A 24,666-nucleotide genomic window follows, 5' to 3' on the forward strand; every position below is an offset into this window, starting at 1 on the left:
TGCTTTTTTTATTGTTTGCCTAATTCAAACTATTACAAAAAACTATTTCATCAAATACGGCCTTAGTAGTAGCATTCTGAGTAGACAAAACATCAGTGGTATTAGCAATGATACCTGACTCCCTTTACAAGTCATGGCAGTTTTCACATTACTTAAAAATCTAGTGTTTTTATCACGCCATGGTTCTGACCCTGGTCCTTTCCATAGAGAGCCTTTCCTACTACATCTCTCATGATAGTCACACTATGGGATGTCCTCACAGTTTGTTCAAACTACATTATCTGGCATTACAGTACTGTGAAGGAAATTACATTTGACCTCTAGTGCCTGCAGTGTTGTTTTTTTGATAAGAACATCTCTTTTCGTCTGTAGAAAGCAAGTCACTGTTATGTTGGGTTGAACAGCGAGTTTTTCAAATGCTCATTTTCATCTTAGCTGTATGACAACAACAACAACAACAACATTTATTTATATAGCACATTCTTTCATACAAACATCGTAGCTCAAAGTGCTTTACATGATGAAGAAAGAGAAAAAAGACAAAATAAATAATGAAGATTAGGGAACACTAATTAACATAGAATAAAAGTAAGGTCCAATGGCCAGGGAGGACAGAAAAAACAAACAAAAAAAAACTCCAGACGGCTGGAGAAAAAATAAAATCTGCAGGGGTTTCAGGCCACGAGACCACCCAGCCCCCTCTAGGCATTCTACCTAACATAAATTACCTCATTGTATTCGGGGTTCTCATGGAAGAATATGATGATGATGGTCATGTGGACTTCTGGCTTTTAATCCATCAATGTAGGGACATCATGGTGCTTTGATTAGGTGGTGGTGGTGGCGCAGATCGCCACCACAGAAAAGCAGAAAAAGAACAAAAGAGAAAGTAGGGGTTCGTACAGATTTTGGAGCCACCGTGAATAATACTTTTAGGTGTAGCTCTTGGAATTCTAAGTAGACACTCATTTGAAGATCTAAGGATGACACCTTGCTGCAAATAATTTCTATGCACTTTGGAGGTAATGATTGGATGAAGACAAGTTCAACATTATCTACGAACAGCAGAGATCGAAAAACAGACTTTCAAATTTGAAACTCTTTTCCTTCAGTGTGTTTTTATGTTATTTCAATGAAAATCACAATTTGGGAGTCGCAAGGAATAGGTAACAGGGCAGGACACTTATGTACTGAATGAAGTCTAGGAATGCAGATACAGCCTAAAGTTCAGGAATTCAAGGACTAAATGCAGGCCAAAAGACCCCAGTCTCTTTTTGATGAAGTGAATGTTTCTGAATTTACATTGGTTATGCAGTACGTTTCACACCGATATGCACTATGCAGTTTGCATGTGCAGACAAAGTCATCTTATATTCCCCTGTAGCTAATTTTGCCCTCACATTATCAGCTATTTTGTTTAAAACTGGCAAGTAGTGTTCCTTCCCATAATTATACTCCACTTTCTATCTTCTCTGGATGTATATGCAATAAGATGCCCTGTAATGTCAAATAGAGGAGTATAAAAAACACATAATATAAAGCAAAGTTATTAAAAGAATAGTACAGTATTTCAGACACATTTAAGTAAATAAATGATATCCAAACCCCACCTTAACAGAATCACTGGCAAATACATATTTAATTGTATATGTTTTTGGATGTTGGTTTCAATTTTATATAAATGCATTATGCAAAAATGTGTCTGTTTGTTGTAGTACTTTGTAAAATCATAAACACATTTAACCAGTTAATTGGGAGATGTATAACACAATTTCTGATCAGTGCTATTTTTTGAAGTTGATTGAGACAGCTAATTTCTACACGTAACTATGGAAAGGAAGAAACAAGTAATTCACATGACATTCCATTCATTTGATTGAGTTCTGATTATATTCAGAAGCCAATTCAGTGTAGTTATGTGACATGTTTTGTTTTATGCTGTATGTTAATTGAAATCTTTTCTAATTGTAAGAGGTTAACGTTTGCTATTTACACTTTTATATAGTAAAGTAATATTTTGGTAAAATTGAGATTAGCATTAACATATAGCCTTTAGAAAAACTATACGTTTGTTTGACTATTGTAATCTTGCTTTAGAAATTGTGTTTATTTAAGAGAAAATTGATGCATCATTTTATTCAGAATCTGCAACAGCTTTTTTTATCAGTAAAAATGAGAGATTAACTCTTGAGTATGCTTATTTAAGCATCTTTTGATTTTAAAGTGTTCTTGTTTGCATTGTTCCCTTGTCAAGAACAGGGACAGTAAAACACTACGATATCACATCTTGGAGTAGTTGTTTGTTAAGCAAGTAAACCATTTTTTTTTATTACTTCTTTGCTTATTTCATTCATTTAACATTCCTTAATATCAATTAATTTTAGCCAGCTTTAATCACAAAAATTACAACTGAATATACAGTAATTTATCATCTTCATGCAAAAATATTTTAGTTGCTTTAGACATAGCCTGATATTTATAATTGTAAAGCAAACCGTCTGTAATTATTACATTAATGTTGGATGCTGGTTCGGTCTGCCACAGGACTAACATTTTTATGCAGTCAGTTTAGAGAAGAAATAAAAGAGCAGGAAAAAGACTATTTTAGCATAATTAATTTTCCATGCTCTCCTGTTAGGGAGAGATTTGAAAATATTTTACATTTCTACATGTTTAAAGCTCTTGCTGTTAAGTTTTCACCATCTGCTACATTTTCTGTTTGTTGTAGATTTAGGGTTCATAGACACTGGAACTTTGTCAGTAGCATTTACTTGAAAAAGATGAGCGAAAAACAAGAAAAAGCTTGTTACCACACATTTAAATAATGTAATACCTCTTGGAAACAGAATGATTTATGTCTTAATCCTATGAAAATGTTAAACATTACATTATTCTCATGTTACATAGATGTTAGCCATGGCTTTAAACAAAAATATTGTAGCGAGAGTCAATGAGTGGCGTATAAACGACAGAAAAGCTGACACTATGGATTTTTAACTTTGTGTTTCGGTACAGAAGTAAAATATCCTGGATGTTACAAAATAAGTAGCTTTTAGTTGTCCTTTTCTGTTGGGTGAACATTGGGAATACAGAACTTTAATCATAAACTTACCTCAATAGCAAATTTCTTAATAATTCTTAAAGTCCAAAATACAATGTTGGTGGTACTTTACATTATTTAAACAATGTGGTGATAGCGGTAAATATTTTAATATAAAACAAAATTTCTATTCTATGTATCCGGAAAAAAAAAAAAAAAAAAAAAGAAAAGGTTGGTATATTTTGTTATATTATGGAGTTAGAAATTGCAGCCACAAAACAAAGTAGTTTCTGTGCACAAAAAATACCAATTATTTGCCTTTTTGTTAAAGCACTATAGATAAATTTTTTATTATCTTAATTCTTTAAATAGTACCACCTACTTTAACTTTTGTTCTCTGTTATTATAAACAGCATCAGACTATAAGGCAAAGCATAAAAAGTGAGCATCACCTTAAATCATCTGTGGCTGCTTAGGGCATGCCTGAGATCGCCCCGTGCCCAGAATAGCACTCAGATCCTTCCAGAGTTCAAGAAAGAATGCTCTCATTAAATACAGCTCAACTCTTCCTTTTCAGTTTCAAGCTTTTCCCATGTCCTGGCATTTTCTGTTCCACCACAGAAATTTCCACCTCCTCAGATCCCTTGCCACTACTTCTCCTTCAACTCCATGTTTGACTGTTAACACTAGAATTGCCAGAGCCTACGACAAAACACATAGATCCGTCCCACCTTAAATCTGTTTGCACCTCTCCTTCAGCATCTTTTGTCCTGTAAATGTGTCGATCAAGACAAGCAGCCTACTATTCCATCCCTCCACCGCCACTGAACGTGCACAAAGTTCTCCCAGCTTATGCCTTGATTATCTGGGAATGAAGTGCTGAAGATTTAGAGTGGAAATGATTGATCGTTATTTGGAACACATGCATTTCATGTGTGTTCCGTTTCTGCAATAATCTGTGTAAACACATTTTTAAAACTGAAATGTTTTTCATGTTTTAGTAGTAAATGACAATATGTAGGCATAAAGTATATAATGTATGAAGCCTGAAGTCCAAAGATCAAATAAACACTTTCACAAAAGGTTCAAGGATAAGGCAACAGCTTCTGTGGCATAACGGTAAGATTTGCTGACTTGTAATCAAAAGTACCCGGTTCGATCCCGACTGTCTCCTATATTTGCCATTTTCAGAAGTGAGCTGTTCTTATTGTTAATATTATATAGTACACTCATACATTTGGTTTGCGTCTGTAACAGCAGATGTACATTTATAGGATTTAAAAGTAGAGTAAAAGTTACCGTTTTTTTTTTTTTTTCCACTTTTATTCTCTCAGTCACAATCACGATACATACTACCGCCCCCAGGAATCTGACACTGTTAGTTTTTATTTGAAACTAGGAATAACTGTAGATGTGAGTGGTGTTTTGAGGCAATGGAACGGGACATTCTCTGATTTGGAGGGAGAAAAGCTACCACACAAACACTGGTGAATCTTGTCGCCTTCTTATCTTGCCTTCACTTGATTTTTTTTATTCAGTTTTATTGAGTGTTCCTGCTCACGCTGAATTAGTATGCACCTTATGGTCTATGATGTCAAAAAAAAAAAACATAGGTATTTATGATATTTGGAATTATTCATTTTATGACCTGTATAGTGCATTTTGGAAATAATATTCATATTCATTTGCATAACATCTTACGGTTGTAATCAGTGACTGCTTATTTCGTGCTTTTTTTTTTTCTTTTTTCACCCTGATCTTCCCAGTTCCCACATGTTGCTGTATGGTGATGTTTCTTTTGTAGTCCTGGACATGCAGAGGAAAGAATAATACAGAGAGGTCAGTTCAGTGCTATATGCAATCATCAAATTAACAGTTCACACACACGCAAGAACCATCCTTCCTATGTTTACGACGTGTGTACCTGTTGCAATGTACACATTTCTCTCTATGCTATGGTTCCTATTACATTGAAAGGGCACCTGACACTGACTCAGTTTACTTTCTTGGGGAAAACGGCTGTCTTGGAACAGAAGCTTGTCGATGTTGCATCCTCCTTTTCTTTTTCCATTGCCTTTTCTAGTAAGATGTGACGACGAAGTTCCTCTGCAAGGTGAGCCATGAACACTCTTCTTTTCTCAGTGGACCCCATACATGCGTTGCACAGTACATGTGCGTTGATCACTGCCAAGTCAAGCGTGTTATAGCACACAGCAACTGGCCACCTGCTTGCTCTGAATAAGCTCATGCCTTCTGGTGCACGATGTCAACACAGCACGGAGAAAAAAAGAAAGACAAATATAGGGGACATTGGGTATAAATTTATTGTACTTGTAAAAGTTAGTTTTTTTCAGTTTTATTCTCTCAATCACTTTCACACTGTAATCCCCCACCCTTCCTCATCTGGCTCTAAGTAACAGCAGGAGCATAAATTCACACCCGAACTGACGGTGTTCGTTTTCAAATAATATTGCATTATTGCGATGATGTTTTCTGATTGGTACTATTCAGGTCATAAAATGATTTCTTCAAAATGTCATATATATTGTCTCTTTCTTTCAGGTGTGTAATAGAAACCAAAGCATAGAGGGAAGTGTGTACATTGCAACAGGTACACATGTTGTAAATGTAGGAAGGACGGTCCTTGCGTGTGTGTGATCTGTTAACATTTGAATTTGATGACTGCATATAGCGCTGAACTGACCTCTCTGTACTATTCTTTCTTCTGCATGTCCTGGAGTACAAAAGTAGTGCTGTGCTATAAATGTACACCATCTGTTACAGACGCAAACCAAATGTATGTGTGTACTTTATAATATTAACAATAAGAGCAGCTCACTACTGAAAACTGCTTATATAGGAGGCAGTCGGGATCGAGCCGGGGACTGTTGATTACAAGTCAGCAAATCTTACCGCTACGCCATGGAAACTGTTGTCTGATCTTTGAACCTTTTGTGAAAGTGTTTATTTGATCTTTGGACTTCAGGCTTCATACATTATATAGTTTATGACAACATTTTGCATGCACCACTGCTTTTCCTTAATGTTTTCCCACAGAAACCTCAATAGCTTAGTATAATTTTGCTAAATAGCAGTCTTTTCATTTGGAAACTCTTTATTAAGCCCAATAATGTTAAAAAACACAATCGTCATCATCTTGATGTTTTTGGATGCAGAACAAAAAATTGCCAAAATCACCTGCGGGATTGTAGAGTAAATGTCAGAAGCATGTATCTTGATCAACTTGGCACAATGTTGCTTGGCAAACAGATTACAAGACTATAGATATATGGTATCAAGTGGCATAGTAGAGAACTTCACCCTGCTTTTGTGCTATTGATAGATTCTGGGAGTTTTTTGGTCCCCTCTAGTGATGCTTCAGTCACGTTTTTAAGACAGATACCGAGCACTTGACTTCATGTTATTTGATTGGCCAGTTATTATACAGATTTATTTATTTATTTATTTATTTTCTGTATCCCTTTAAAACAACTAATTAAATAATAGAGAACAGATGTTAACTTCTCATTTTTATTAACAAAATGAAATTCTATTTTCCTATTGTTTAGTGATCACAAAATACTAAAATAAATAACATTTTCTTAAAATACATGCTAGTAAAATATCAACAAAAATATTTTTCCATAATAATTATGGCATAAAAGAAAATAAAATTCCTCACATAATTAATTATAAGCTGTAATTTGTTTTAGTTTTTTCTGCAATGTACTTGTAGTCTACTTGATTACTACAGTAATAAAAAGAGAAATAATAAAAATAAACCATGACACGTCTCCTGGCTGCTACAGTGCACTCTAAGTGCTGTGTACACAAAACAGAGATCATAGAGCTGCTTTTATGTTGGCTTCTTCAAATAGTCCTGTCCTTCTCAGACAGGCCTCGGCCACCTGAGGAGCTTGTTTCTCTCTCAGCTCAGGAGCTTAGGTTCTTATAATTCATTGGTCATGTTTTCTTATTGCCTTCTTTTCAACTTGCCTTTTAGGAAGGCACTCAGATTCAGGTTGCACTTGCTCAAGCAGTATTTTGTTAAAGTTTCAGATTTAATGTCATTGTTTTAAGTTTAAGCTATGACATTAAATTTTTCTTTTTTTTTTATTCACTTAATCATTCCCTTTTCAGCCCTTTGGAACTCTGCTTCAGTATCCTCATCCATTGGCCTTGCCTCTCGATTACAGCTTATCCTTCCTTTTGTAGCTTTTGCTTTATGTGACAGCTTTTCATCCACACTACTACTTAATTAGTCTCCACCTTGCTGCTGTCAAATGCCATCATTTAGCTGTATGATAGGTAAAATGTACCACATCATTAATAAAAATGTATTAACAACACAACAAGCATTTCTTTTTGTTTTTCCAAGTTGTCTATTATAGGATAGCATAGTGGTTGCACTGTTAGCTTCACAGATCCAGCATGTTAGACTAGAATCCTGTACTTGTCTTTGTGGACTCTGTGTGTTATTTTTGCATGTATTTTTTTCTGCCACATCCCCAGGGTCACCCTTGTTATGTTAATTGATGACAGTAAATTGGCAGAGTGTAAATGTGGAAGTGCATTTGAGTGGGCCATGTGATGGACTGGTGCCTTTTCTAGGGCTAATTCTGTTCTTGAGTATGTAATTGGACTGCATTTTACTTTAGAATAAAGAATATATTCAGGTCTTTTGGGTTATAGTCATTCAGTATAATTTGTAGTGCTGCTAAGAAGTAGTGTGTATGGTCAGTTTGCAAAGGTGGTGTGCTACATTGACCTTGTTGTTTATTAATGACTGGAATTATAGGATAAGACTAGTTTTTAAAAATTGTTTAAATCAAAAACAAGGAAACTTCACAGTTCCAGGCAAAAATTCTAAACACTTAAGAAAAAAAATCCATAGTTATTTATGTAGTCATTTGTTTGTTTTACAAAGGAAGGTTTGGTGCAAATGCTGTATTAGTATGTACGTTTTTGTGAACATATGTCACAGAGCTACAGTGTAATAAAATAAACTGTATGCATATGCTTTCTGTTTAGAAATGTTAAGAAATGTATATGTAAACAATTGTCAAGTGAGCTTTAAAAATTCTGTCAGATTTTCGTGTGTTTGTCAAGTGGAAAGTCACATTAATTTGTTTTAGACAAATAAATTTAAACTAACCAATATATTGTCTCTGCAATCAGCCAGTTAGTTTTGAAATATATTTTTTGCCTCCATCTGAGACTCTAAACTTGGTGCAATTGTTTCTTTCTTTCTTTCAGGGTCAACCCAGATAAACTCATCAACGTGCAGCAGAAACTGGAAGCTTTCCTAGCACAAGAGCAGGAGCTAAAGGAACGTGCACAAAGGGCAAGTCACCATGATATTGTTCTAATCCTGCTATGTTAAAGCTGCCACTTTCTCCTATATATTCCTGTAGACTTGGTACAGTCATTTTATACTTCAGTGCCAACTACTGTACATAACTGGTGGACATTTGCCATGTCAGTTTGTTAATTGTTGGCATACTGTAGACAATGAGGGGTGGATAGTAAGTTATCTAATGTTAACACAATTTTTTCACGCAGGAAGCTGTGGGCCTCACAATTTTTGTTTTTATAGGAATTCATTTGTTGCTGAGAGATTCTTTTCTACTTCTTTCTTAGTACTATGACATAGCCATATGCAGTATGTGTTTTTAACTGCAAATATGTGGAGTACTTGTGTGCATTTTCAGACTCTATATTGCGTTTTCATAAACAAACACTCTTCTAGACTCTGGACAAACACCTAACTAATTAATGCTCAAATACAGTACAACCCAAACTTATTACCAGTTAAAGTGTTCTTTCCTCCTACTTGAGTTCCTTATGTAACTTATTGCTAATTATCATGTACCATCTTTCCCTTCATTATTACTAGTGACTATTACCACTCATATCTACATTTCATCTGCAACCTTTTGTCAATATACAGTAGCATGGAAAAAATTATGGTCCAGATTGTGGAAAGGAATATGCAGCCAGAGAGCACATACATGCAAGTGCTTATCTGCTGCTAAAAAACACTGGCCTGAGTCTGTGGCTGCTACAAGTGGCTGCTAGTGATTTTAAGGAAGGATCTTGGCTTGGGTCAGCTTAAACTGTTGGAGATAGGGAGTGCATATGGTGTTACCTCTGGCCCAACGAGAGCACTGTAAAGCAGAAGTGAGTTCCAATGAGAGTGCATTGAGCTGCATGAAAGGTGCCATGAAAGTGGCAGCAGTACTGGAGAGCAACCAAGGAAGGAAACAGCACAAAACACTAATAACATTAAATAAGCAATTGCTTTCCACCACAATCAACATTCAAAATCTCACAAAAATAATTTTAGTGAATTTCACATTTTGCAATTATGAAATCTTAATCAAAGCTAATAAACTATGTGAAATGAAGCTCTATTGTTTTGTTTATCACTTATTACCACCATAATTAACAATTTATTGTTCTGTTATTATTTTTATGTGTACTTCATACTTGTGTTCAACAAATCAATGTAAAAAATGCCTTGAACACTGCTGTACAGTATTTAATAGCTATTAGCTTATATTTAACTTTAACTTTAATTTTTAAGTATATATTTTAGCCTATTTCTTTAGTCTTTATTATAGCTGCAGTAATGAAATGGCATTTATCAAGATTTTCAGTAATTTGCTTGTAGCCTTTAAATCAGGAATTATGTTTATGCATTTTCTCTATAATCTTACTATAGTGTTTTGAGTCATTTAATCATTTATTTCTGAAACACTTTCAGTAACCTTTTTTAGTCACTGGTACTTTTCTTGACAGTTTACACTGATCATAATTTAACATACAACTAACATGCCCATTGTTACCTAAGTTCTTGTTTCAGTGTTCTGTGCTTTAGGAGCCCCCTACTTCACATCATCATTCTCAGTCACATTATACATAGGCATGGTTTGTGCTCTGCTATTAGGTTGATTATCCTCAGATTTAAGTAAAAAATAAGAACTGCTGTTGCCTCCTCTTGTTATAGTCTGTATCTGGCAAGTACTGTGGGCATGATAGTTAGCTTAGTGGGCTTTCAAACCCAAAGTTGCTGGTTCAGTCTTCATCTGCAACATACTGTGTGACCTTGATCATGTCGTGTAATGGGCTGGTGCTCCAATTTTAAAACCTATCTATGTTAATGATCTTGATGTATTTTTATCTTGTAGAGGTATCTGCAAAATAAAATATAAAGCATTGATGGTAATCCAGTATAGTAATATAAAATGGACACAAAGATTTAAAGGACGACTCTTTATTTGCTAACCAAACTTGGGGGTTATTCTGGTCATTTTCTAAATGTCAATTCTTTGGAAAAAGTGATTTTTTTCTTTGAAAAGTACTGCACGCCAACAGCAATTTGTAACAATTACAGACATGAAATGTATGATCCATACTTTGATTAAAATCAGGAAATTTAAATTATTACACTTTATTATTTTATACATTGACACTTTTGTGCTTTGAAAAGATACCATATAAATAAAATATATTATGCTAAATTACTTTAGAGGTTACTGGTTTGTTCATCACACTGAGCTAATATAGTAGAATTCTATATAAAAACAAAATGGATGTTTTCAGGTTTCTTTTTGTAATGTACAGTCTATGTGCTGCATTTCTGTGAGAATGCTGCAAACATTGATTATTGAAACTGAATGTCAGAAGGCAAATTCCTGTCTGTTCAGAATTCTTTTAATCTTTGTTGTCACTTCTGGCATTTTAACATACTTGTCTTCTCTCCAAAGCAACACCTGCCCATGACCTGTGGCAGTTTGTCACTCATCATTTACTCCTGGGATGGCATAATGTCCATAAGGCATCAGTGATGGATAGTGTACCTTTGGGAGTCGATGCCTGTCACTAAATTATAAAGCATATCAGGAAATGGAATTTAGATCTAGAAGCTCATTACACTTTCCTTTTTGGGAGGAGAAGGAGAAGGTTGGAAGGGTAGTTTTTAAAGGAGATTCATGTGGTTAAACTACCATTGTAATATATTTTTTCTTACAGAATTTCTAAAGAATGTACTGTAACCCATGCTCATTTTTAAGACTGGTTAAATTGTCCTTTTTACCATGTTTTCACTTTTAGCATAAAATACTCTTTCCTGAAACTCTTACTATTTGAATTTATACATGCTTCATAATAATTATTATAATATTTGAAACATTCCAGTTTATTGGCCATGAATGTTAAGCATTCAAAGTGAGGTAAAACTTAAAAAGAGTTTTGTAGGGTTTGGAAGCTGTGGTGCAGTGTGGTACAGTCTGATATGGTGTTGACTCAAAGATCCCATATCTTGGATTCAAATCCTGTACCCAGGTGAGGCTGCAGAGTTTGCACATTCCTCACGTGTGTGTGTGTGTGTGTGTGTGTGTGTGTTTTTAAAAGCTCTCTGGATTTCCTACTACACCCCTAAAAATTTGTATGTGTAGGTACATTGACCACTTCTGTAATAAATTAGTTTTTGGCATCTTTTGACTTTGTATCATTTTTGGAAGTTTTAAATATTTCTAATTGCTTATACATTTTTTAATTCTGGTGATGCCATTTAGTTTCTTGTTCTAAAGTGGCAGTTTGGCATTGATCTTTGCATGGATAAAGATACAGTATGTTGTTCATGTTTGCTATGCCTGTTTCCAGTATGTGGCATTTTACATCCTCCTGTTCTGCCAGATATACAGTATGTTAGTGGCACACAGTTTCCAGCGTGCAAACTTTGGATCAATTTATTTAGCGAATGATGCAGATTATTGTTTGTTAGAAGCAAATAAAATGAGTTTGTTTTGAGAACTGCAACATTACTTTTGACTATTCTTTTTTTTGCCCAAGTTTTATATTTTGCTTTGATGTTTGGTTCTGGTTGCTTATTTTGGTTTACTGACTCTTGCTTGTGTGTAGATAATGACGATGGTTTCCCTCTGTTGTCTCTTCGTTTTATGTCACTCCAACAATTTTTGTGAACAAATATTTTTTAAATGGTGATAGTAAAAATTCCAAATTGATCCCATGTACATGTTCATGGGGGTCTGTGCTTATTGGTCTCCATTGATTTACTGGCACCCTGTCTAGAGCCGCTTCCTGGTCTAGGTCCCAGGGCTGCTAGGATATGCTCAGGCCCCCTGCGACAATGAATTTTAAGAACGCTATATTGTTGCTGTTTTTTTTTTTTATTATTATTTTTAGTGACATGCACAATGAACGGGAAAAATATATTTAACTGTCTTTGTTAAATCATAAAGATATTGCTTTATACTGATTAAAAATAGTTTATAAAAGAATAAAAGACTAGTTGACTTCATTTACAGGAAAGAGTTGTACAGAGTTGAAAATGGATGGACCTGCTAGGTAAGCAGTAGGGTAGTATACGTGTTTTTTAGGTATTGGTCTCTTTCAGATGATATACTCTTTGAACTGATTATGTTTATTAACTTTTTGTTTTATCTAAACATTACTTTCTGCAGTGGTAATCTGCATACTTACTATCATTTTTGTCTTCTTATTTTGTTGAATTGGGGTGTGCCAGATATTTTGTTTAAAATGTTACTTAAACTGAACATTCATGTATCAGTTTAGCCTAAAAATGTAAGCAGCAGAAAGTTCAGAGGTAGAGTGCAGAATAAGGGGTATGGTAGAATTAACAAGATGGAATTCAAAATATGAAGAGTGGCAAGAAATGAATGGTACAAATTCAAAAGAAAAGAAAAAACACACTTGTTCACTGAAACGGTCATAATTTTTAAAATAATGATAGAGAATGCTATATTCCAATAGTTAGTGTAAAATCTATTAAAATTATATATGCCATCTGTTACTTTAGCTTGAACACAGGAGAACAGATCGAAACTGGTTATGGATAGGTTTTCCCCCTGTTTACGACAAATGCATTCCTTAATGACCCTTTGTAAAGTGAACTCTCGTATTTCAGAAATAATAAGCTCCATTAATTTCAGTGGGTGAAAAAATGTTTGTTATTAAGAGCCATTTTCCAGTTATTAATGACTCAATAATTTTGCTGTTTATCGGTTTCCATCACCTCCATTCATTTCTACCTTTTAGTAATCAGTGTACACTTATAATTGCAAACAAAGCCAACATTTTTTACTTCCTCTTGCAACAGGAGGATGACAGAGGTAAGAAGTTGAAGGTGAGTGCTCAGATGAAGCACAGGCAGAGGTGGTAGCAGCAGATGGATTATTTGCATGAAAGAATAATGAGATGCTAGTCTGATCTGATTAGCTTCTCGTACCTTTCTTTCATACAGCAGTCTGTAGCACATAGTTAAAAATGCTGCATTGGTTGTTGTAACTGTGACGATGATAAATCTCAGCTTAAAATGGGCATTAAATAAAATCCCTTGTAAACTTGTGTCTTGAACTGTCATATTTTGTGAGATTCCTGTATTACGCATCTTGCAAACCTTATTTAAAGTTAAATTCTAACTTTAAACCAGAATTATAGTTGTTTCTTTCTGTTCTAAACAACTCTGTTATATTTTTAAACAACAACAACTACTAAGAAAAATAACTAACGACATTTATATAAAAAAAAAAAAACTGTTGTGGTTTAGGAAAACTGGCTTGGCAGGAAGTCTTATGGTCTGTCAGCTTCTTTTCCATCAAATTGATCTAACTTGAACTTTCTTTACTTTGAAAAGAGGCCCTCCATTTATTTTCCCCTAACTATCACAAATTTGGTGTCTTGCATAATCCTAAGCAGTGCTTCCTATTCAAAATGCATAGAAGCATGACGAAGTTGTTAGTCTATAGCACTGAAGCCTACTTACTTGGAAACATTTCTTATCTGACTCTGTAGGCCATGAAGGACAGCTTGAGCTACTTTGGAATTGAATACCTCTTAACTCCACTGATTTTTTTTTTTTTTTTGCATCTCTCCTCTTTTGTCTTAGGTTAGTGTTAAAATCTCTTTTGATATTTACTCTTTGTATTTCTGATTTTCCTTCTCTCTGTTGATTTTGATGCAAATTGTATCTTCCATCCATCATCCAACCCACTATATCTTAACTACAGGGTCACGGGGGGTCTGCTGGAGCCAATCCCAGTACAGGGTGCCAGCCCACTGCAGGGAGCGCACACATACACACACACACACACACCCCCACACACCAGGGACAATTTATAATTGCCAATGCACCTAACCTGCATGTCTTTGGACTGTGGGAGGAAACCGGAGCACCCTGGGAGGAAACCGGAGCACCCTCGGAGGAAACCCATGCAGACACAGGGAGAACATGCAAACTCCATGCAGGGTGAACCCGGGTCTCCTAACTTCGAGGCAGCAGTGCTACCCACTGTGCCGCCAGTGTGTAGGAGAACAACAACAACATTTATTTATATATCACATTTTCGTACAAACAATGTAGCTCAAAGTGCTTTACATGATGAATAAAAAGAAACAAGTAAAAATAAATAAGAATTAAAATTAGGGAGCACTAATTAACGTAGAATCAAAGTAAGGTCCGATGGCCATAGAGGACAGAAAAAACAAACAAAAAACAAAACAAAAAAAAAAAACTCCAGACGACTGGAGAAAAACAAATAAAATCTGCAGGGGTTCCAGGCCACGAGACCACTTGGCCCCCTCTAGACATTCTACCTAACACAAATTACCTCAATCAGTCCTCATTGTATTCAGGGTTCTCATGGAAGAATTTGATGATGACGGTCATGTGGACTTCTGGCCTTTAATCCATCAATGTAGGGACATCACAGTGCTTTAATTAGATGGTGGTGGTTGCAGATCACCACCACAGAACACCAGAAAAAGAACAGAAGAGAAAGTAGGGGTTAGTATGGATTTTAGAGCCACCATGAATAATAATGATAATTAATTGAATATACAGAGCACCAGATGAAGATGACACTAAGATGAAGCTATGGGAAAGCCATGTAATGTGTTTTCAGCAGTGTTTTAAAGTGCTCTACTGTATTAACCTGGTGAATTCCTATTGGCAAGCTATTCCAGATTTTAGGTGTAACAGCAGAAGGCTGCCTCACCACTTCTTTTAAGTTTAGCTTTTGGAATTCTAAGTAGACACTCATTTGAAGATCTAAGGTTACGATTTGGAGTGTAAGGTGTAAGACATTCTGAAATATAAGATGGAGTGAGATTATTTAAGGCTTTGTAAACCATAAGCAGTATTTTAAAGTCAATTCTAAATGACCCAGGTAACAAGTGTAGTGACATCAAAGCTGGGGTGATGTGCTGGGATTTTCTTTTACAAGTTAAGATTCTAGCAGCTGCATTCTGCACTAGTTGCAATCGATTGATATATTTTTTCGGTAGTCCTGAGAGGAGTATGTTGCAGTAATCTAGCTGACTGAAAACAAAAGTGTGATCTAATTTCTCAGCATCTTGCTATGTTATAAGAGGTCTAACTTTTGCTATATTTCTTAAGTGAAAAAAATGCTGTCCTAGTAATCTTAATATGTGATTTAAATTTCAGGTGAGAGTCAATAATTACCCCTAAATTCTTTACCTCCGTCTTGAATTTTAATCCTAATGCTCCTCAAGTTTATTTCTAATAACCTCATTATATCCATTATTGTCAATCACTAAAATTTCTGTTTCTCTTTATTTAGTTTGAGAAAATTACTACTCATCCATTCAGAAACACAAGTGAGACATTGTCTCAGTGAATCAAGAGAGTCAGGGTCATCAGGTGCTTTTGATAAATACAGCTGTGTGTCATCAGCATAGCTGTGGTAGCTCATGTTATGCCCCAAGATAATCTGACCTAACGGAAGAATTTAAATCGAAAAGAGCAGCGGACCCAGGATAGAGATAGTAGATAGAAAGAGAAAATGGTCTGATAGACCAATATTAATGATCTGCTTCACATCAATTTTTAGTTGTTTAGTAATTACTAAGTTTAACGTATGACCTGCTTTGCTTGTAGGCTGACTAATGTGCTGTCTCAAATCAAAAGAGCCCAGGAGGTTCATAAATTCTTTTACTTTCGGGTCACACTGATTATCGATATAAAAGTTAAAGTCACCGACTATTAGGAACATGTCATAGTTCGTAATTACAATTGTCGCCAAGTCTGAGAATTCCTCAAAGAAAGACACACTGTATGTAGGAGGTCTATACACAGATAATACTAGAAACTGAGAAACTCCACGAATAACGAATTTATCAAAACTGACATTGTTACACTCTAACCGGCTCGAGTAAATGATTGCTAAACTGCTGCCTTTCTTACCTTGGTGATCCACATGAGCAAAGCTGTAATTTGGAGGCGCAGATTTGATTAAAACAGCCGCACCATCAGAGCTAAGCCACGTTTCACTTAGTGCGATAAAATCAATTTTCCTATCACTAATAAGATCGTTGATGGAAAACAGCTTGTTGGTTAATGTTCTAACATTTAATAAAGCCATATTTAATGTTTCGGAAGAGCAGAACTGAATTGTATGTGTGTTATGGGTATTCAAATAGAAATTAAGTTATTTTTATTAGCGCTGCTCTGAGAAAAGCCCTGTTTCTATTCCAGTATCAGACACCATACTACCAGGCTAAGACACAGTAAGTCAAGGTTAAAATCATTCTGACAGTGTGGATGGGAACTATGACTCTACCTTGTCTTAACTATTGGTTCAACCAGTGAAAGTCTGCTTAAAAACCACTACTTAAAAGCCAGTCATTCACGCTGGGATTTGGGTTTGTTGAGGGAACTGTTCATTCTGGATATACATATGCACAGAGACTGCTATCTACTGTTGTCAAGGTCCATAGGAATTAGGCTGTATATTTTAGTCCCATATTTTTCATTGAACATTTTTTAAGACGCAAGTGGCAGGCACCTCATATCCTTTTGGTTACATTCTCAAATTATTATGTCAGATTGGTTAATTCCTGCATAAAATGGTTTTGGAAGAAAGAGAATCATAGTCAATATAATTATTTAAATAAACCCTGTACTTCTCTGCTCATTGGCTGTGTATCTGTATTTCATTGTTCCCCTAAGCTAGCAAACACCTTTCTCTGCTGTTTTGGCAGTGAAAGATGATTTTACATTTTATGTGCTGTGAGGTTAGCAAATCGTAAACGTGGATCATTACACTGAAACCTTTTTCCTGGAATCGCATAATCAAACTAAAGTCTAATCTTCAGGCAGGAGGAAATTTTCAGGTAATATCCTGATGGAGTACAAAGTGTATTTCAATTTCACTGATAATCCCCCACATGTGATCGGGTCTTCCTTGATTCTAGGCATAACTCAAATCTGCCTTAATATGCTGAAATAGAACATAAAATGATTGAGCTGAATATGAATGACCCCATGAAAGCAGAACTTGGAACACTTGTTCTCTGTCCTTTTTTGTGCGCACATAAAATTGTGAATTCATATTTTCCACAATACACACGATAAAGGCAACACTTAGGAACAGACTGCCCTACAAATTAGGACTGGGCGATTAATCGAAAAGTAATTGAAATCGACATTCAGAACCTATAATCTATCAAATTTTTCCAGGTCGATTATTTTGATTACTTTCCCTTTAAAAACACTACCGCATGTGGAGTCACTTGACCCCGCTCCGTTGCGTTACGTTATTCCGCCGACATGTCGAGCATGGAGAGCTTAAACACTGACATAGCTGAGCAACAACAGCAGCTTGTACCAAAGAAAAACACAGTCTATGTCATTTGGACACATTTTGGCTTCAATAGGGATGACATCAAACAAAATGAAGTCAGATGTAAAAAAACAGTTTCGACGCCCAAAGATAACACCACCAATTTGTTTCAACACTTGAAGCACAATCACGTTACTGAATATGAACAGTGCATGGCTCAAAAAAAACAAAAAGAGACCGACAAGCACCCAGCAACAAGTGCCTCTGCAAAGCAGATGTCGATAACACAAGCGTTCACAAATGCCACACAGTATGAGAAGAGTTCAAGAAGATGGAAAGAAATAACTGACGCTATTTGTTATTACATCGCAAAGGATATGACTCCCTTGGCTACAGTGGAGCGAAGCGAATTTAAACACCTCGTTAAAACTCTCGACAGAAGATACACTGTGCCATCGCGATCACATTTTTCTAAACCTGCGCTGCCAGACATGTACAAGACATGTTGTAAAAATGTAGCTACTGAACTGAAAAATGTTCAGCACTTTGCAGCCACATCTGATCTCTGGTCAAGTAGGACGATGAACCCATACTTGAGCCTTACTTTGCACTACATTGACGATGATTGGAAGCTGCACCAGAGATGCCTTGAAACGGCATATTTTCCAGCCGATCACACGGCAGATATGATTGCGCAAGGTCTGAAAGATATGCTTTCTGAATGGGACCTCGCGGAAGAAAAACTTTCAGCCATTACGACAGACAATGGTGCAGAGATGAGCAGCTATTTGGTGTCCCCCATGCTGGATAGTGAGACAAATCCACTGGACTGGTGGAGAAAGCATCATGTACACTTTCCCACTCTAAGTAAGGTGGCAAAAAAGTATCTCTGCATACCAGCTACTAGCTCCCCATCAGAGCGGGTTTTCAGTTCGGGCAGAAACATTGTTCCATGCCTCAGGTCCTGCCTGAAACCTGAAAAGGTTAACATGCTTGTGTTTCTTTGTAAGAACTAAATTCATGTTCATATAGTGACATGACAAGATCGCTAAGATCACCTCATGCAACAGTGTTTAGAGAGTTTCAGTTTCATTACAGCAATCTGTTGTTTACATTGATACATTGCACATTAAAATATTTGTTTACAGAAGATGCAAGAAATGCACTGTTTAAAATATTATTTACAGGATATATAAGAGTTATTTTATTTAGAAGAGATACTGCTTATTTTCTACTTTTAATAAGAAAAACAATGAAAATAATTTGTTTTATTTCCAAAAGTGCAAGTTATTTATTTTTACTTTTTTTATAAGAACAAAGTGAAGAACAGAGAACAGAGTGTTTGTTTTAGGCAATGTGTGGTTTAATTTCAGTTGTTCAACATTGGTGTTCAATAAATAATCACAGATAGTGTGTTTCCTTCAGTTATTTTAAAATCAAGTAATGCACCCTTCATTCAAAAATCTCTCACTTGTAATATGTGAGCATATTTACTGTACAAAACTTGTCAGTGAACTATGAGGGAAAATTTTTTTTTTAAAAAATCGTTCATTAATTGTAATCGAGTTAAAATGTTCAATTAATCGAGATTTTGATTTTAGGCCAAATCGCCCAGCCCTACTACAAATATTTCGACTAAGTAACAGATATTGACAAAGCAAACTACAAATATATATGATTTTGCAAGGCAATTGTGGTGTTGTGGGTAAATATTGTTTGTGTTGATTTGTATAATGTGGTGCTCCTTTTCATTGTCTCTTCCCATTGTTGATCCTTTGGAAACAACTTTGAGGATCACTACTCTAGGCTATTACATTTCATCTTGACTAAAAGTCAAAGTGCTTCTGTTATTGCATCAGAGGGCCTAGTCTTTCTACAAGTATTCTGTCACATTACTGTGGCATATGTAGGCATCAACAGTAAAGATTTCATTAGTGCTTATGGTAACTTTTACGTTTGGACAAAATAGCACTGCAGCTCAGAACATTTTTGTTTGCTTCAGGTCGAGTTGTTGAGGCAAGTGCTGTAGCTAATTGTAAAATAGCAAATATTAGGCATATATCCAGAGACATGTATGTAAACTGCTCCAGGCAGTATGCTTTTTGACTTTGTAGCTGGATGAGTTAAAATGTCTTTACATACTGATATTCAGGGATATCTTGAATTGAAATCTACACAAATTGCAAACACCGTCATACTGACTTGTGTAACAATTGTCACTGTCATTTGGCTACATTCACTTAACACTGGTGCATTGTCTTGGAAATGTGCCTCATTTTTATTTATGCTTTTATTTTCTTTCCCAAAATAATTCTGATCTAAATGACAAACTTTTTCTATAACCATTATGGATCATCAGGGGATGCGCCTCTGAACAAACCCAACACACACAGATGGGGGAACAACAATTTCAGGGCACACGTTTTAATTTGTTTTTCTTTTTTCCCCCATGGGAAACTCTTTTCCCATGTGTACAGCAGAGTTAAGCACACCAAACACTTCTTGTTTTCCTTCCTCTCTCTTTCTTTGCCTCCACTTTTTTTCCAGCATGCTTTGTCCTCTTGCACCTGACTCTGGCTCCCAGAATATTGGCTGCTGGCTTCTTTTATAAAGTTACCCAGAAGTGTTTCAGGTGCTTGTTGACCTAATTCTGGCAGTACTTCAGGGTGTGGTGGAAGTATACATTTAGTGGTATAATAATCTATTAGAATATTGTTTTTCTTTTAACTCAACTCGTTTAAACCTTGAAATAATTTGAAAAAGTAGAAAAAGTAAAAAAAAAAAAAAAAAAAAAAACAAAAGAAGTAAATTGCATTCTTTGCTGAACTATGTTCTTCTGTCGCATACTCTTGAGGTGCAATTCGGTTTATGTAGGTTAGAATTTACATCTTGCCTGAAGAAGGGGCCCGAGTTACCTTGAAAGCTTGCATATTGTAATCTTTTTAGTTAGCCAATAAAAGGTGTCATTTTGCTTGACTTTTTTACTACATTCATAATGGCTAACACAGTATAACACCCTAGTACTGTAGGTTAGTATAAAAGTGATAATGGGAACAAATACATTTGATGCAACAATCTCAGGAAAATTTTCAGCCAGTTTGTTTTGAATATTATTACTGTTTGTAATGTGTGTTTTATTAGTTATCTTCATATTGTTCATAGACATACAAGCTATACTAAATTTAACTTTATGTTCACTTTTTTGAACAATTCCATAAACGTATGGTATTTTGGATTTTCCGTTTGTAATTTTTATTTATTTTTTTTTCCAGTGTTTTGTGTCCTATCTGCGCTCTGTATATCTCATGAAGAACAAGGAGGTTTTTGATGTGTTTAAGCTGCCATTACCAGAGTACGCACAGTAAGTATTAGCATTCACATTATCTTTATGTATAAGGGCAGATAATTTTTTGAGTTGACCTTCTACTAGAAAATTTAGGTTACTGACAGTAGAGGTGTTTCTGCATAATGAGGTAACACTTTCAAATTTCTTATCCTATCAAAAGTAGTGAAATTCGTACTTGCATGTCCACGCAATATACATCATGTCGTCACTCTGCAGAATCAAGATAAGCAAAGATCTTATATGATAGTAATAGTATAATTAGTAGTATTTTTGTGGGTACCAGGTAATGGAAAAATACATAATTGAAAGAAAACTATTATAGCATACTGTATTAGGATAATGGACCAATGCTGCTCTGCAAAGAGTACACTGTGAGATGGCAGAGGTGGTCACTTAAGGCATTTTAGCTAGTTGATTCGTAAAAAAAAAAGTATTGTGTTCCATCCTTTAATTCAACAGGATTAGTCCTTCCTGTGTCAACCTTTTTATTTCCTTTGTTTTTTTTTTCTCAATTTAAACATTCCTTTATTAGGTTATAATGTAGGTTGTATATACCACCTTTTGTAATGAAAAATGCAAGGCATTTTATTAGTCCCCAAAGCAAACGGCTTGGAATGGATATGTTGAGAATGATGCCCTCAAAACCTGTGTTGATTTTGATTCAAAACCTGTGTTGCTTGTCTTACTTTTTAGTCTGTACCTCTGTACTTGTTTACATGCTCTGCCAGTATATAGATTTTTTCAGTTTGTCTGCCAAGTAAGGACAATATTGGCGTAACAAATGGTACTGTAATTTCACCACATTTAAACTTACTTTTTAATTTTTCTTTGGTATATTTTTATATTTACATGTTATCCACTGGCATCTTGAATTTCATCACACTGTCCCAATGATGTTGCCTGGGCAGTCTTTTCTGGTTTGATTATAATTGTGGGTGCAAAGACTTGTTGTTGTTCTTCCCATTGCATAGAAGCAAATAACGTGGCCAGAAAATGGATAGAATTACATAATTTCCATGTTACCGGACTCTAATTGAAAAACAAGCATTTCAAAGTTAATTATAGTAATAATTAAGTCCAAAATGTGTATTTTGAATATACGTACCACCAGTCTCATCATTTCTTTACAGGAATCTCTGACAATAAAGTTAAGGCCATATGTAAAATGTATTCATTATTCCTGTGCATCTGGTGCTTGATTGCTTTAAAACAAATTAGTGATAAAGGCAAGAGGTAGAATTTTGGTGGTCCTCTGATATTGGATTGGGAAGTTGACTGTTTGGTGTGAAGTCTCATGTTATCTAGCAAATGAATAATGTTAGGTGGAATTGTGTCAGTTTTTTAATTTATTTATCTGATTACTTGTTGTTTTAAATAAGGCATGATGGTTCTTAACATTTTCATCTTTTATCCTTTACTAATACTAATCAAAGTGGGCTTTGAGCAGAGTGTGTGTTGAGTTTTGAAATATCTCTCACAACGCAGTCCATCAGATTTGCAGCTTTATTTTCCATTTGCTGTTTTAATTTTTGGTATTTGATTTAAAGAAGTGTGTGGTATTAAACCATGGGGAATCCTTTATTAGTTTCATTATTATAAAGAGGGAGTGTTTTCTCAATGAACTATACCATTGACGAAAAAGAAAAAATTCCAGTTGGGTTTTTGGAAAAAGAATGGCAAAGCTTAAAAGACTTTTAGGAAACAATAGTTTTTGAAAATCCCCACTGTTTTCTGAATGGGAAATTCCAAACAGTCTGTACTTAAATTGCTACCACTGAAAGAACTTAAATAGGCGAACATAACTCATTTTATTAACAATCATCAGTCTTTGCTAAATATCAGTAACAACAAAAATACTAAAACTGTATTTTATCATTACATATGTTTATTTCCAAAACATTGGCATAAATGGTAGATATTAAAACACACAACCTGAATGATTCAGATTAGGGTCAAATAGCAAGCTTTGTATCAGGTAGTGGCTATGGTATTTTTTCATTAAAGTCTTACTCTTGTTAAGGCATATGTGATGTTTGTGAGTTTTGGGGCAGCAGAAAAGCAAAACCGAGTTTGTTTTATCTCTCTCGATGTCCCTCTGAAAATGCTTTGTTTTTGATGCCTGTTTTTATGTACAGTAGTTATGTTACATTAGGCGAAGTTGGAGAAATGGTAAGTTCCCATTGCCTGTTTGTCTTTTAGTGAGGTTACTATTTAAACACGTTGACTTACAAAGTCCTACATATACACAATGGTTATGTTCTCTATCAGAGCTTAATTTTTTTAATTTTTTTTTTTTATATAAAAGATCACTAGGATTAGCAGTGGCTCCCAGGGTCCGATTCATTCAGAGAGCAAAACAACAAAATGATCTGAGTTCTGTGAAGGATAAAGTAACATCTGAGGCAAGAACAGAAGATACAGAATCTAGCACTGAGGAAGAGCTGGAGAACTTTAAAGCTGTTCTGAGGCAACAACCTCTTTCAGTTGAAAGCAAATCAGAGGATGAAGAAGTTAAAGAAGAGTCACAAGCCAAAAACGAAGGGGAATGTTCTTGGGAATTGAAGGATACACAGACTGCAGGGTTAAACATTATTGGAGAAGAGGAAGAGGAAGATGAAGAAGATGATCTAAAAGATTTAGATTTACTTACAGTAAAGAGAAAAGATGTGTTCGGGGTTGAAACTGCAGTTGAAAAGGTATGTTCAGTAACTTAATTTTATAGACAGGATTACCCACCAGTGGTATTCAGTGGTTGAAGTACAGGTTTTTAAAGTGCAAATTCTTCCTTTTGATAATTATCTTTAACATTTAATGATTATTACTTTTCCTACCCCAGTAATTGCCTGTAGAATTAGTACTGGCCTTCATTTCTTTATTATCAAATACTGCCAGCATGTGAATTCCTGTTGTTTTTTTATAAAGGCTATATTCTGGAATTCATAATTAATGGCATTTGGCTGTAATTGGCTTCAAATTCAAAGAACCTTAAATAAAGGCTAATGTTTGTATTTTTGTTTAGGATAAGAGTGTAAAAAGTTTATTTTTTAACAAAACCCTAGCTTGTTATTTGCCTGTGTGCAGTACATTATGTAAATATTGTTACTGGACAACGGAAAAAGCTTTTTTTGCAAAAATCTAAAAATGCATGAATTTTGTCCCATAACTTCTTGGTAGAAAAATGTGTTGGTAGTTAAAACATTTGCCCTGGTTGTGTGTTCTGTTGCTGTCTCTTTCTCAGGATTCCATCAACAACATTCTTATCACTACGGTCTAGAAGACTTCATTGAAGCATTAAAGATCAGGCTAGCATATTTTAAACTCAGTAGTATAGTATGTGTGGTGAATATTTAGAGCACTAATATGTTATTGTTGGTACTGCACATTTTAATTCCTATGTATTTGGAGTGCACAAATGCAAATAACGATTTTGATTCATTGATTACACATAGCAAGTAAAAGCAATGAACAGAAGTACTTTATAGAAAATTATGAACTGGGAACTGACATCTGAAATATCCCAGTCTCAAATGGTTTGGATTTTTCACATGGAATTTATTAAAAATTTGAATTTCAGCATGTCATTCTAATTGGAAAATGACATGCCTATATCTGTATTTTCATTATTGCTGTTCTATTGTATGCTGTTTTTTGCT

At 35.1% G+C, this 24,666-nt stretch overlaps 1 protein-coding gene across 2 annotated transcripts in view; it reads left to right on the forward strand.

Moving 5' to 3' along the window:
• Positions 1 to 24,666, forward strand: part of ddx10 (DEAD (Asp-Glu-Ala-Asp) box polypeptide 10) — a 443,025-nt gene that overhangs the window by 76,125 nt on the left and 342,234 nt on the right. For both annotated transcript variants that reach the window (XM_039745618.1, XM_039745620.1), the window contains exons 11-13: positions 8,297 to 8,384; positions 20,940 to 21,028; positions 23,319 to 23,709. In XM_039745618.1, coding sequence (XP_039601552.1) covers positions 8,297 to 8,384; positions 20,940 to 21,028; positions 23,319 to 23,709 — 568 coding nt within the window. The remainder of the gene's footprint in view (positions 1 to 8,296; positions 8,385 to 20,939; positions 21,029 to 23,318; positions 23,710 to 24,666) is intronic.

Source organism: Polypterus senegalus, chromosome 2, assembly GCF_016835505.1.
Source record: "Polypterus senegalus isolate Bchr_013 chromosome 2, ASM1683550v1, whole genome shotgun sequence".
Lineage (NCBI taxonomy): Eukaryota > Metazoa > Chordata > Cladistia > Polypteriformes > Polypteridae > Polypterus > Polypterus senegalus.